This window comes from Boleophthalmus pectinirostris, unplaced genomic scaffold (assembly GCF_026225935.1).
Source record: "Boleophthalmus pectinirostris isolate CB_2022bp ecotype Guang Dong unplaced genomic scaffold, ASM2622593v1 HiC_scaffold_19, whole genome shotgun sequence".
NCBI lineage: Eukaryota > Metazoa > Chordata > Actinopteri > Gobiiformes > Gobiidae > Boleophthalmus > Boleophthalmus pectinirostris.
In genome coordinates this window covers 25,598,081-25,614,083 of record NW_026571140.1, presented here as the reverse complement: position 1 = coordinate 25,614,083, position 16,003 = coordinate 25,598,081, and the positions used below count along the sequence as shown (strand labels likewise).

Genomic DNA, 16,003 nt, shown 5'->3' with positions numbered 1-16,003 from the left:
AAGAAACTCTGAAAGTATTCTGGTGTATAAAGAGACAAATAACTTTTATAAGTACTACAGTAACACTTATAGTAGGTCTTTTGGCTTAATAGTTTTTTCAATTACTTTCTCTGGATTAGGGTTTGTTTGTTTTTTTAATCAATGCTAAAGATGGCATCAAAATCTATTTTAACTACAATTACTTAATATGTCGATACAATCCACAAGAAACTGAAACTGACACCTTACAAAAAATCTTTAAAAGGTGGTGGCATAATTAAATGACTTTAACCCAAACATTTAACATTTTAAGTGTGTGGACCTAATCCCTAACAAACTGATATAGTCCAAGTTCAAATTTCAGTGGATATTTCTTTCACAGACACCTGCCCCCTATTTTATAATATTGTGAACCTATTTACATGTATTTGTGTTATTTTTTACCTTATATAACCAAATTTACATATTGAAAGGTCCCTTATATATGCCACTCCAGGGAGCGAGTATTTAAAAAAAAGATTATTCTGATAACATGTAAAAGTCACAGCAGAAAGGTCGACCTCCAGTGCGATAAAGACTGTATTTATGTAATTAGCAAGAAAAGAATGAAAGATTTCTGAGAGAAAAAAATTATTTATGCATGACATTTCTAACTATGCACAAATATTAGGAATATCCTGTTTTGAAAACATTCAATGAATAGACATGACCTTGAGCAGTGTGTTTTATAGTACTCACTGGGAGGCAGTAAAATGTGTATAAATACATGCAGTTTGGTCCTGATAATAATATAAAGATTTTTATTTTTTATTTTATTTATTTATTTATTTTTTTAATGCAGTTGTTTTAAAACTGTGGGATTATTAAAGGACCCATATTACACTATTTTCTGATCTATATTATAATGCTGTTTCTTCAAAACATATCCAGAATTGTTTTTGTTTTGTTTTGTTTAATTCACACATATTTAGGCTGAATTCTCTCTAACTGAACACACTTAGTTCCACCTTGTGATGTAATGTGGTAATAGAGGAAGTGCTCCACTGTGTTTTTAAACTCCATGCGCCTTCACTGGAATCATTTGGTTGATTTCAGCCCTGGAATTGCCAATCTCTACTGAACAAAAGCTAAAAGAAACCTATTAACTTGAAATCTACCATCATTTTGAGCCTTGGAGATGTAAACAGACTAAGTACCATTATAACTCAAACATATGTGAATGAAACAAAACTCACCTCAAGGTATGTGTTCAATGAGGTAACAGCATTGCAACATGCTTTAAAGCTCATAAGAGTACATTTTTCCCAATATAGGACCTTTAAGGACAAAAACAACATGCAATAATTTAACTAAATATATTCACTGCCAACAGCAAACTGACCTGGATGTGTAAAGGCACTGGGTCAACGAGAAACATATTTGGGTTATGACTTATGTGCTGGCTTCCATTTTATATTACCCTTTGAGTGGTGAAACTGAACCTTTACAAGTCTAGAGAGTGCATTTTGTTTTATTTTACTTATTTATTTGTTTTGTTTTGAGCTTGACCGTAGTGGACATATGCATAGGCCTAATATCCCAGTGTTTGTAGCCGTCACCCAAAATAAAACTGTCATTTGGTTCCAGTCCAAATTTCCTCTGTCGACCACTGTAAACTATATAAAAAAAAAAAAAGCTTGCATCATTTGTGGGGTGAAAAGGTACAGGAACAGGCTATAATTTGAACACTGAGGGGTTCAAGTCCCACTCTCCCCAGTCTGGATCGTTCTTGGGCCTTGGGTCACTACATCTAGTTTGCTTGATTCATGTTGGCAATTGTGGCTACTGAAATCACCATTAAACTGTGCCCTAATAGCATCATTATGTCAGCTGGGAGCTTGTTGAAAATATAAAATAGCTTAATTAGTGCTGTCATGCGATTAAAAAAATTGAGAGATTAATTAATTATGATCTGTAATTAATTAATCTAATTAATCTCTTTTTAATCTCACCTAAAAATTGCTGAGAAAAGCCTTCAATTTGAGGTATTTTCATTAAAATTCATTATTACATTATTGTGGCAGATCAAAAGACTGATATAGAACAAAAAAAGTGACTTTATAAAGTCATTTATTGTTTAACAAATCTCTCCAAATTGGCTGTTGAGCCCAAGTCTCCATGAATAAGAAACTGTTTGCTGTAAAGCAGCAAAGACGAGGAAATCTGAACATAATAACTTTTGTCTACTTAAAGACAATAAAAAGTCCAGTCTTTCCCTAACCATATTAAAAATATTATTAATAGAGAAATGCTTTCTATATGAGATCACTGGTTTTAGTCCTTGTTTTAGTCCTGGTTTAGTCCTAGTTTAGTCCTGGAATGGATTAATCCTGGTTTTAGTTCTGGTGTTAGTTCTGGTTTAGTCCTGGTTTAGTCCTGGTTTTAGTTCTGGTTTTAGTTCTGGTTTAGTCCTGGTTTAGTCCTGGTTTAGACTTGGTTTAGTCCTGGTTTAGTCCTGGACTGAATTAGTCCTGGTTTTAGTCTTGGTGTTAGTTCTGGTTTAGAGGCGCACAGGAGGAAGCGCGGTTTACGCAGCGTACGCGAGAAAACACGATCCACACGCGGCTCACGGGAGCACGTCGGTGTCCGCGCAGTAACTACGGAAGGAAACGTGGTCCGCGCGTTCTGAGGTTAATGACGATGATGAAGGTGTGTGTTTTGTGTTTGTGTTTGTGTGTGTATAGGACAGTAGTGCAGACATCATGAGCCTATGCAGGTTGTTTTCACCAGTGACATTTAAGTTGTAGGCGATATTATATTTGTTATTTTCTTTTATATTTCACGTCGGGAGAATAATTTCCAAGACACGAATGCGTTTTTACCTGTGCACTGCTGACTCTGTTCTACTGGCTCTTCGACCTCGTCCATTGTGCGACTGACGCCGTAAACGTCGCTCTTACTGCGCGTGTTTTGTGCGGGTTTCCGACAATGAGTGGAATTGCCGAAATTAAAAAATTTATAAATGTGTTTTTTGTGTGTGTGTGTTGTTGTCCCAACAACACATAAAAACAGGTTTTATAATAAAGCAACTCACATACAGAAACAGTAAAGTTAGAGATTAAAAATGAGATTAACGCGATTAAAAAACATAACGCGCTAAATATGACTGTAATTAATTAATCGCAATTAACGCGATAATTTGACACCCCTAAGCTTAATATTGAGAATCATTGAGTGTAGAAGGTGAACATGATGTCGCTCTTTATTGTATGACAGCATCAGCCCTCCAAACTGCTCATCTCATTCAACAATATCTTGTGCCTATAGATGATTTACCCCACTGCTCAGTGACACACTTGAAATAAATGATTCCCAGGAGAATACTGATGCTTAGACGCTTGACATTTGTAAACGTCAGTGAGTCTCTGTGAACGTTGATTAGTTTTGTACGACCATTTTAGCTGAAAATTTGTGCATTGCTAGGATGTCACTGTGTGATGAAAAACTTTGTCACAACAGCTGGTAGCCTTCAGCTCAAGGTTCAATTTAATATAAGATAAACCTTTTTAACTGCAAGACAAAGAATCTGAACTTCTCCACAGGTCATGGTCTGTCTTTTTATATATTTTATAAAAAGACATATATATTTTTTACATTTACTTTTTCTGTGTATTGGGGAGACTGTAATTGTCACTATATAAATGTGTAAAATGTATATAGTTAATGTGTCCTTTATCATCTTCTCATACAAATGTTAAATGTATTTCCCATTTCCTGTTTGTCACGGATGTTTATTAATATCAATAAGAGGTGAGGACCAACCAATATGAGCCAACGACAAACCCTTGTTAACAGTTCACTGCGATAATGACTGATAGAAGAATGTAGTTACTATTGACCAGAGGTGAGAAAAGTATCCAAAAATGTACTCAAGTAAAAGTCTTGTTTCTCCATATTAGAAGTACAAAAACATGATCCAAGAAATTACACAAATAAGTAAATCAGGAAGAATATTTGGGGAAAAGACTACACAAGTAAGAATAATTGTCTAATCAGAGGTTAATGTATTTTGAAGGACTGCTTAAAATGAAATGAAAATGCGTAAAATAAAAAAAATTACACAAAAACAAACTTTCAAATAATTTAAATTGTAAATATTAAGCTTTTTATTGCAATAGGACTCAGACAAGAGTACTGCTACTACTTACTATAAAATCCTCAAGTAAGAGTAAAATGAGGTGTGAAAACTACTCAGTGAAGTACAATTATAATATATTACAAAATAATTAAGCTAATGTATGAGATTACAAATGAGTACTACCCAGTTCCATAGTTATTCATGTGATAGTGTAATGAAAGCCTGTATAAAGAGAGGGAGCAGGAGCGTGACTATGGCGAGGTGGTGCTCAGGGGCATGGTTTGTAACGTTGTACCCGTAGCTCGTCCGACATGGGTTCTCCACCTGCTCATACGGGATCGGGACATCATCAGGAGGACTGCTGCTCAGACTGTCACGCACCTGTACAAGACCACAACCAGTTAATCCTATAAACAATAAAGCAACAGAACAGCGTACATGCTACAATTTAGTCTAATTAAAACATGGTTTAAATCAACTAGTATTTTTATAATTACTTGGGAAAGTTTATGACAGGTATTACTGGGTGTAATTAAATATGAGGATAATAGTTGATCACCAGAATAGTAATCACACTTCACTTGCAATATCCTGCCAACTGACAGACATAAAGGACTTCATTTTCAAAACAGTATCCAGGGTGTTTGTGTTTTGATTCTCAACGGCCCCATAAGTACATTGTCCATTAATATTTCTCATAGACTTTTCGAAATGTTCAAACATTAAGAGTCTAAAGGCACAACAGTGGCTAATCAGCTATGTGGTAACTAATGTCAGTAATGCTGGTAAAAGGAGAAATTCAATTTGTCAACTGAACAAAAGTTTAAAAAAAGAAAAAAGTTCCCCTCCTTGAACCGTCACCTTATCGTGGTGGAGGGGTTTGAGTGCCCGAATGATCCCGGGAGCTATGTTGTCGGGGGCTTCATGCCCCTGGTAGGGTCACCCAAGGCAAACAGGTCCGGGGGGACGGGTCAGACGAAGAACGGTTCAGAAGCCCTGTATGACAAGTGTACCAACAAGGCCAGTTACGTCGCCCGGATTGGCGTCACCGGGGCCTCACCCTGGAGCCAGGCCTGGGGTGGGTGCTCGCCAGCGAGCGCCTGGTGGCCGAGCCTCCCCCCACGGGGCTCGGCCGGGCTCAGCCCGAAGGAGCGACGTGGGGCCTCGGCGACCAGATCTCCGGACATGGAGACTAGCTCTGGGGACATGGAATGTCACCTCGCTGGGGGGGAAGGAGCCTGAGCTTGTGCGGGAGGTTGAGCGTTACCGACTAGATATAGTCGGCCTCACCTCCACGCACAGTTTGGGCTCTGGAACCCAACTCCTTGAGAGGGCTGGACTCTCCATTTCTCTGGCGTTGGCCGCGGGGAGCGGCGGCGGGCTGGGTGTGGCCTGCTCATTGCCCCACAGCTCAGTCGCTGTGTGTTGGAGTTCACCCCGGTGAACGAGAGGGTCGCGTCCCTGCGCCTTCGGGTCGGGGACAGGTCTCTCACTGTGGTGTCGGCCTACGGGCCGAACAGCAGTGCTGAGTACCCGGCCTTCTTGGAGTCCTTGGGAGGGGTACTAGACAGTGCACCGACCGGGGACTCCGTTGTTCTCCTGGGGGACTTCAACGCCCACGTGGGCAACGACAGTGACACTTGGAGAGGGGTGATTGGGAGGAACGGCCTCCCCGATCTGAACCCGAGTGGTGTTTTGTTATTGGACTTCTGTGCTAGTCACAGTTTGTCCATAACAAACACCATGTTCGAGCACAAGGGTGTCCATAAGTGCACGTGGCACCAGGACACCCTAGGCCGGAGGTCGATGATCGACTTTGTAGTCGTGTCATCTGATCTCCGGCCGCGTGTCTTGGACACTCGGGTGAAGAGAGGGGCTGAGCTGTCAACTGATCACCACCTGGTTGTGAGTTGGGTTCGCTGGCGGAGGAGGAAGCCGGAAAGACCTGGCAGGCCCAAGCGTGTAGTGAGGGTCTGTTGGGAACGTCTGGCGGAGCCCTCTGTCAGAGGGACTTTCAACTCGCACCTCCGGGAGGACTTCTCCCGGATTCCGGGGGAGGCTGGAGATATGGAGTCCGAGTGGGCTTCATTCTCGGCCTCTATTGTCAATGCAGCTGCTCGGAGCTGTGGGCGTAAGGTCTGTGGTGCCTGTCGCGGCGGCAACCCCAGAACCCGGTGGTGGACACCGGAAGTAAGGGATGCTGTCAAGCTGAAGAAGGAGTCCTATCGGGCCTTGCTGGCTCGGGGGACTCCTGAGGCAGCTGACGGGTACCGGCGGGCCAAGCGTGCTGCAGCCCGTGTGGTCGCGGAGGCAAAAACTCGGAGCTGGGAGGAGTTCGGGGAGGCCATGGAGAAGGACTATCGGACGGCCTCAAAGAGATTCTGGCAAACCGTCCGGCGCCTCAGGAGGGGAAAGCAGTTCTTCACCAACACTGTTTACAGTGCGGGGGGAGAGCTGCTGACCTCGACTGGGGACGTTGTCCGGCGGTGGAAGGAATACTTTGAGGATCTCCTCAATCCCACCGTCACGTCCTCCGAGGAGGAGGCCGAGGCTGGGGACTCGGAGGCGGACTCATCCATCACCCTGGCCGAAGTCACTGAGGTGGTTGGCAAGCTCCTTGGTGGCAAGGCTCCGGGGTTGGATGAGATCCGTCCTGAGTACCTGAAGTCTCTGGATGTTGTGGGGCTGTCTTGGCTGACACGCCTCTTCAACATCGCGTGGCGGTCGGGGACAGTACCTCTGGACTGGCAAACCGGGGTGGTGGTCCCTCTGTATAAGAAGGGGGACCGGAGGGTGTGTTCCAACTATAGGGGGATCACACTCCTCAGCCTTCCCGGTAAGGTCTATGCCAGGGTACTGGAGAGGAGAATTCCGGCCGATAGTCGAACCTCGGATTCAGGAGGAGCAGTGTGGTTTTCGTCCTGGCCGTGGAACACTGGACCAGCTCTACACTCTCCATCGGGTGCTCGAGGGTTCATGGGAGTTTGCCCAACCAGTCCACATGTGCTTTGTGGACTTGGAGAAGGCATTCGACCGTGTCCCTCGTGGTGTCCTGTGGGGGGTGCTCTGGGAGTATGGGGTCCGGGGCCCTTTGCTAAGGGCTGTCCGGTCCCTGTATGACCGGAGCAGGAGCTGTGTTCGCATTGCCGGCAGTAAGTCAGACCTGTTCCCGGTGCATGTTGGACTCCGCCAGGGCTGCCCTTTGTCACCGGTTCTGTTCATTGTGTTTATGGACAGAATTTCTAGGCGCAGTCAGGGGCCGGAGGGGGTCCGGTTTGGGGACCACAGGATTTCATCTCTGCTGTTTGCGGACGATGTTGTTCTGTTGGCTTCATCGAAGCCAGGACCTGCAATGTGCACTGGGGCGGTTTGCAGCCGAGTGTGAAGCGGCTGGGATGAAGATCAGCTCTTCCAAGTCCGAGGCCATGGTTCTCGACCGGAAAAAGGTGGCTTGCCCTCTCCGGGTGGGTGGAGAGTCTTTGCCTCAAGTGGAGGAGTTCAAGTATCTCGGGGTCTTGTTCACGAGTGAGGGAAGGACGGAACGTGAGATTGACAGGCGGATCGGTGCAGCTTCGGCAGTGATGCGGTCGCTGTATCGGACCGTTGTGGTGAAGAGGGAGCTGAGTCGAAAGGCGAAGCTCTCGATTTACCGGTCAGTCTTCGTTCCTACTCTCACCTATGGTCATGAGCTCTGGGTAGTGACCGAAAGGACGAGATCGCGGATACAAGCGCTCGAAATGAGTTTCCTCCGCAGGGTGGCTGGGCGCTCCCTTAGAGATAGGGTGAGGAGCTCAGTCACACGGGAGGAGCTCGGAGTAGAGCCGCTGCTCCTCCACGTCGAGAGGAGCCAGTTGAGGTGGCTCGGGCATCTGTTCCGGATGCCTCCTGGGCGCCTCCCTCGGGAGGTGTTCCGGGCATGTCCCACCGGGAGGAGGCCACGGGGAAGACCCAGGACACGCTGGAGGGACTATGTCTCTCGGCTGGCCTGGGAACGCCTCGGGGTCCCCCCGGAGGAGCTGGAGGACGTGTCTGGGGTGAAGGAAGTCTGGGAGTCCCTGCTTAGGCTGCTGCCCCCGCGACCCGGCCCCGGATAAGCGGACGAAAATGGATGGATGGATGGATGGACAAAAGTTTATTTGGTCGAATACATTGTGCAGCTCATCCAAGCTACTTCTTCAGTTCTGGTCAGACGCTGGTCAGCTAACTACACTGAAACTACTCTGGAACTAACAGACCTATTTGTTTACAGTTTGTGTTAGTTAACTAGGCCTACTGAGCTGCACTGAATGTGTTCTCTTTCTTAACAAGAAATAAGAAAGAGAATCCTTCTTTAAACAGAAATTGGGGACTCATCATCTATCTCCTATTTACAACTCCATCCACAAACATAATCAGAACAAACAAAGAAAACAATAGGGATAGCCAGGCCAGGCCCAGAGGTGTCCCCACATTCAGTGCAGCTCAGTAGTATAACTAACAGAAACTGTAAACAAGTAGGTGTGTTAGTTTCAGAGTAGTTTCGGTGTAGTTAGCTCCTCCCTTTAGGCAGATATAAGGCAGTGTCCAAAAATGTACAGGAACAGGCTATAATTTGGACATTGAGGGATTCAAGACCCACTCTCCCCAGTTTGGATTGTCCTTGGGCAAGTCACTACTTCTATTTTGCCTGATTGGTGTTAGTCAAAAATACTCTCTACATCTGGACATTTGTGGCTACGGAAACCACCACTAAACTGTGCCTTAATAGCATTATTACGTCAGCTGGGAGCTTGCTGAAAAGATAAAATAACTTAATATTGTACAACATGTTATTCCTTTACCTTTCTGTAAATATATGGCATATCCTTGAGCTCCTTGAGGTTCACTCATTGAGAACATTGAGAATCATTGAGAGTTGAAGGTGAACATGATGTCACAGCTTGGATGAGCTATGAAACATATTTGACCAAATAAACTTTTGTCTAGTTGATAAATTGAATTTCTCCTTTTGCTATGGTTTCTACCTGGACGACTGAAGGATTGTACACTAATGTCAGTAATACTGTTGTTCAGACAAAAACACACTTGAAGTTTAAAAATGTTTTAATAACTTCAGAAAATCTACAGGAAATACAAATGGAAACAAGTAGAAGGCAGACTCTTGAGCTCTACTTCATTGCATTCACAGTTAACCTTCAGACCACCCATGTTCATTTGTAAGGTTAAAAACAATTGTGTGCATCAAATTGAATTATCATAAGTTTGACCTTTGAACCTAATTTCATCATTCACTAATAGAACTTAATTACCCTTTTATACAAATTCCTGTCTCATTCAGATATGGTTTTATCTTTGAAATAGCCTGGTTTAAATCCCACTCATTATTGTTAATTGATGTATGTTAGTGGTCCTCACCTTCTCTACTTCCTTCATCACTCGGAGCAGGTTCTCTCCCAGAGCAGCCTTCACCTCCGTGTCTGTCCAGCCTCTCCTCAGCAGCTCGGCCACTAAGTGAGGCACTTTGGACACATCCTCCAGGCCCTGAGGCAGCCTGACAATCACAACACTACTTTAATGTACTCTTCCATCAAAGGGCCAATCCCACTACATAAACTCAGACGCAGTGTGATATTATTACCGTTACTACATTGATTTTTGTTGCTGTTGTGTATTACAGACTTATACAACTGAAAATACATGATTTTTGTCAGTAATTATCAGATTAGAACAAAAAATCTAAATTAAAAAATATGATGAATATGATGAGATCGCAAGATGAATACATTTTACATTTTACATACTGTGGATTTGTGTATCTTTAATATTCAGTTGTATAATATTCCCTTTAAAAAACACCTGCTGAGTCTTAGCCAAACACCATCTTGGAGTTGTTTCTTATCCAGATTCTGTATTTATCATAATAATTTCATCTTTTCCATTAAAGGTACATTTGCAATTAGTTTCATGCATTTATGTGTCAGAAATTTTCCACAGTAGCCCAAGAAGAAGCCCAATAAAAAACACAAAGACTATGTGACTATCTGGCCTGAGGTAGATAAATAGCCACATTTATCACAGTCTGACCAGCCAAGACTAACTTTTGTCAAAGAGGTGAGTCTAGAGTCCTATCTCACTCCTGGGCAGGAGTGATATGTGCAACCAGTGAACTACTGAACAATCTTATGAGGGAGTTATTAAGGTTCAATGATTTTAAGCACATTTTTTGGTTTAAGTTGGTTTAATTTGATCTTTTGATTCAAACGTTTATCCAAACAGGAGTCTTAAGTGCTCAAATCATTTGGAACATTTCTCATCAGTTCACACAGGTCTCAGGCTCTTTTCAAAACATTTGGCAGTGAATCAGTAAATTCAACTGCTGGGCCAAACTCTGTTGCTTTCAATAAAGAAAATCAAATATGACTGCAAAAAATAAACAAAACTAAAAGGTATAGTAGCATATGCCTGTATATACCATATCTCCAGTGTCCTGTTGGTAAATGTCTTGTTTAAATTTCAAGAGTGCGTGTGTGACTGCATCATACTACATTGTTAAGGAAAGTCATAACCCTGTTTGGGTTTCTGTGTGAGTTGTTTTGCAAAAGTCAGTTTTCAATAGTGAAGTGTGTCAAAGTGACTGAAAAACATATAAGTTACAGAGACATTTGTGTTTTGTGTTTGAATGACACTGCAGATAAATGATTAAGGCTGATTCAAGACCAAATTGTGAGAACATTTGCTTTCAGTTGGGCTCCACATGCGCCTACTTCTGAAAATATATAAAGGTCAGCATCAGGTTAATGTGTACTCTTTGGTAAGTAACCAGCAGGGCTTTACTATTGAAGCAGAAAATGAAGTTTAGGTTCAGATGTATAAAAAAACAGCAGCTGTGGCCCTGTGCTGAGAGTTGTGCAAATAATGAATGAGTAAAAGGTGCTTACAGGGTCTACTTCTATGTGTTCAATGGCCTCCCAGGAAATAGACTGTAATAGCACAAGTAGAAGTGAGGGAGGACACCAAAGATTAACTTTCTTCAACAGCATCACAGCTTGGGCTGAACAACATTTGATTATAGAGACTGTCAAAGGCAACTATTGCCATTGTCACAAACATCAAAAGTCAAAAGTACTGATGGGCCTTTGTGAGGACATTGACTACATTTATTTATTTATTATTATTTTTTGTTATGTTATAGTGGAGCACCTGGTATATTTTATTAGTGTATATTTTATTTACCATTTTATATCTTTTTGGTTTGAATCTTAAATAGATTATGATGACTTTGGTTGGTGTCTCACATTGTTTCTGTAGGACCACTCCTTGACCAATACGTACTCCTATTCTTCAAATTTGCGGTTTTATGATTTTTGATCATGTTATCTTAAGGTTGTATTGTAAAACCAGGATGGTAATATACTAGTCAAATAAAAATACTATAATGAATATGAAAGCACAATTTTGCTAATCTGTAGTGATGTTTAGCAAATTAGGGCTTATCCCATTCAGGAAAACCCACAAGGACCAGGTAGTAATGAAAAACAAAAATGTCTGACTTTTAATGTGCCCTGTGTTGTGTCTGAAATGGCAATTTATTCATTGGTGAACTACATGTAAGGTCATGCACAGTCATTTCAAGTGATTTCATTTGTACCTGTAAGTAGAAATAAAGCAGTCAAATGTGTTAAATTGTAGGCTAGCATTTTAAGGTTTTTGCAGAGTTTCAGTGAGGTCCTATGTGAATATAGTATAATAAAACACATTTTGGGTAATTTTTTGGTTTACTTTTTGTGCAAGCTTTATCAAATATGCCACAAGTGTAGAGTTAGTCTTTAAGTCTCTCATCAACTTATAAAGTGTCACATAAATTATCTGAATTCATAAAATATATAAAATTTGAAAAATTTGTATTTTTACATATACATACCTTTTAACTCCATCATAGTCTCCACCAAAACCTACAATCTCAGCACCACCAATTTTCTTTATGTGGTCAAAGTGATCTAAGAAAATAGAGGAAGAGCTCATAAACATAATAAAAGTAGTTTCTTATCCACTTTACAACAGGGTGTATAACAATAGCTTACCAGCAACGTCTGAGATGGTAGCCGTGTGACTGCAGGTGACATAATCATTGTAAAAGTTCACCATCACAATCCCCTTCTTTTCTTTCTGCAGAGGAGAAAACATATTTATCAGTAAAGGTTCAAATACAGTAAAACAAGTCGATTTATTACAAATACAGACATAAAAAATATTATTTACAGAGAATGTGTCATTATAAAATATAAAGTTAATTCTGGCTGCAGCATATGGAATAGCAGGCGTTATGCTACTATGCAGTTACAATCATTTTGAAATCTTTCTGCTCAGTTTAACTCCATAATTTCCCCTTTAAGTTTATGTTATATGATTGCACTTTTACTTTTGTTTTTATTTAAAAAGGTAAACCAATAGATATCAAGAAATGCCAAGAGTGGAACCTTTTTTTTACTAATAGGGGAGTGGCCACACACATTAACTTACATTCTGTCCAGTTAAGACTTTTGAGACTGCGAGGCACTTGTATAACTTGTGTATGTAATATATATATATATATATATATATATATATATATATATATATATATATATATATATATATATATATATATGTGTGTGTGTGTGTGTGTGTTCACAGAAGGTAATATATTTTCATTACACACACACTGCTGTATTGACCTTCAGTTTCTTATCGTCAAGTGTTTTTCAGTCATTCACCTTATTTTTATCTGTTTATTGTTTTACGGGGGTGCTATCACTTTCATGTTGTATTAGAGATAACTTCTGTGCACAAGAAAACTGTGGTACAATTATGAAGGCTCAGTTATCAAAGTGGTAGGTGCTGTATATGGAGCTTTATCGCAGGTTTATGTTCTCACCACTTTAGTGAGGATGTGATCTGGGACGTTCCTCTTGTTGTTACAGATTGAATAGGCCGAGGAGTGGCTGAAGATCACAGGAGCCTTGGACATCTCTAAAACCTGCTCCATCACTTTCACTGTCACATGAGCCAAGTCGATTAGCATACCAAGACGATTCAACTCATTTATTACTTGCTGGAGGGGATCAATAAAACAAAATAATAGTCAAAACTAATTTATTTTCTTTTTCATTTTAATTCAGTTCGGCCTTATTGGGCTGATTACCTTGCCAAATGGTGATAAACCATCGTGTTGAGATGGCTCTGACCCTGTGTCCACAAGCCAATTATCTGCCCTGTAAGAATGACATAAGGAATGGCACAATGGTTCGGGCATTGAATTCTGCTTTTAAAAATCATTACTGTTACAAAATTCAAAGCTTAAATGAGGAGAGTGGTGTACCAGGGTGTGTTGCAGGAGTGCGTGAGGGTGAGGTAGCGCACTCCGAGCTGGTACATGGTGCGGAGGGTGCCGAGGCTACTGTCGATGGAGTGACCGCCCTCTACCCCAATCAGGCTGGCTGTCTTATTCTGCTTGAATGCGTCCAATATGTCTGTGCAGTCATATGAAACAACACGCAAACCTCAGCACTTTGGTTTTCATCTTTTTAATGTTAAAGGAGAGATAAGTTCTTACCTTGGCTGCTGGAAGCAAACATAAAAACATCAGGATATTTCTGACACATCCTGTGAACGACATCGATCTGCTCAAATGTCTGCCTCACAGCATCTTTGTACTGACTGTCACATCGAACAAAGGCTGACCAGAACTGGCAAACAACAAGTTTGAAATAGTTAATATGCTACATGTAAATGTACAGCTATTCACTGTCACTCAAGAGTGAAGGGTCTACAGTCGGGATCATTATCCACTCAGCCACCGTGTATACCATTTACATGTGTATTACATTTTGTTACTTAAAACATGTTCATATCAATGTAAAGGGGTTCTAATATTGAATCTTGTGGAACACCTCTTCTTTTTAATGTCATGTAATGCATCCACACAATATCCTTTTATTTTAAAAAAACTTGAAATATTTATGATTATGTATATTTATTTTCTTACCTGTGCTCCTAGTCGTCCTTGCTTGATTTTGGGGATATTGGTGTGTGTCCCATTAAATGTGTGTAGATCCACTTTGCTGAGTTGGTTGTTAAAAAGTAACCTCATTTGCCAGGGTAGGTCATTATGCCTATAAAATTTTTAAAAAGGGATATTTCAAATCTTTTCTTACATGTGTAATTAAATAATGTGGATTTAAGAATGCATATAAAACTTCCAAAACTAAAACTTCCAAAGCATATAAACTGCTTCCAGAAGACTCAAATTTGGTGCTAAATGTTTTTCAGGATTTCTTCCCTTTCAAAATGTTTCTTGACACTCACCCATCGATTAGAGGCGTCTCTGACATCAACTGGAAGGCCCTGGTCAGGTGTGGATCCTCTGCACAGTTTACAAAACATCTGACACAAAAAACAATAAAAAATAGCTTTGCAAGATCCCTGCCCACCATTCTCACAATATTATGAGATCCAACTAAGAAAAAAATCTAGTTTTACTATCCAAAGGGCTTATCCAACTTGAAGCATTTGTCAGATATTATTCCTAGTCTAGAAGATGTCCTTCAGTCATTGTTGCTTGTTTTATTATGTCGCCAGTGTTTGTTGCTCCGCCTGTTGTCGTTTCTCCATTATACTGTCAGCAGTTGTAAAAGATTCACATATCGCTTATACATTTATAGTATTTTGTCAATGTGTACTATGTGTTAAGAAACTGAATAAAATGCACTGTAATGTTGATTTGGCTGAGATGTTTTTGATATATTAAAATGAACAGGCAATACATATGTTATACTTTATTAGGCCCTTATGTTTGTCCTCTGTATTTGATCCATCTTGCATTGTCTCTAGTGAAACTTGTCAGGAGCAGTGGGCAAATGCAGTATGGAATGGTCTCAGATCGAGCATGGCAGATGTTAATAGTGAATAGTCTTTGTTGTTTTTTTTCCATTATTACATTATTAGATAACCTTCCTTTAAAGACATTTATTTCTGTCTCACTGGTTCCAAATCACTTCTTCAGCCATTCAACAAGATATGAGAAAATGTCGATTCATGATTCACTTTGACACGCATAATGCTGTTTATTACTTTATTGCTATTTATCTCATCATGATCATCTGTTTAACATTTATAAAGGCAAAGATAACAATGGCTGTAATTCACAAGTGGTAACATTGTGAATTTGATTTTTGACTTTGTGAAACCTGTCAGAAGCCTTCACACTTAGAGCAGCCTTACACTCTTATCCATCAGGTCAGACAGGCAATACAACTTTGAGTTTGGTTGTTTAGAACAAAATCCTGGAAACATTTCTACTTCAGAGCCTGCTGCCTTTGACACAGAAAACGGGAAGGTCATTTTCAATCAATCAACTTTGACCTTTCCCATAGATACTGTGAACAATAATGTTATTGTACTAATTTCATACTAAATGCTTGCTACATTTATAGTGCAAAATGTTCTCTTCTGTTGCCTTGAATGATGAAATTAATGAAACTGCAGGTGTTCTGTGATTTTATCAGACTTATGTATCAGCTAAAAAGATAACATTTATAATTAGACTATACAAAGGTTTTTTTTAGACTCTGAGACTCCTCAGGTTTCTCAAATACCTCGGCTGTAGATGCTTGTAAACTCTGACATTTTTTGCCTGTTTGTCACCCTGCTGCTGTGAATTCTGCTGTAACACCATTACTGTACTGTAAGAATGATTTCCATGCCTCTGTGCTTGTTTTTCATTTTTGCCAGATACAACAGAAATCAACAGTACCAGGAACTGGAAGTACAACCAGAGCAGACGTCACTCAAACATGAATCATTTGAGTGTTGAAGCTGGGTATTGAAAATCTGCAGAACAATTGCTAGCGTAATCTCAAATGAAAATCTATAGATGCACAAAACTGATAA

The 16,003-nt window shown here is 40.7% G+C and overlaps 1 protein-coding gene across 1 annotated transcript; it reads right to left on the bottom strand.

The window, feature by feature from the left end:
- Positions 1–4,291: 4,291 nt before the first annotated feature.
- On the bottom strand, positions 4,292–15,739 carry dpep1 (dipeptidase 1). The gene is made up of 11 exons (XM_055154324.1): positions 15,709–15,739; positions 14,420–14,477; positions 14,100–14,226; positions 13,668–13,800; positions 13,434–13,584; positions 13,257–13,326; positions 12,990–13,166; positions 12,157–12,241; positions 11,997–12,072; positions 9,491–9,626; positions 4,292–4,477 (listed from the first exon to the last, which is right to left on the bottom strand). Exons 1-11 carry the CDS (start codon positions 15,737–15,739, stop codon positions 4,292–4,294), a joined length of 1,230 nt encoding a protein of 409 aa, XP_055010299.1.
- Between the last annotated feature and the right edge of the window lie 264 nt (positions 15,740–16,003).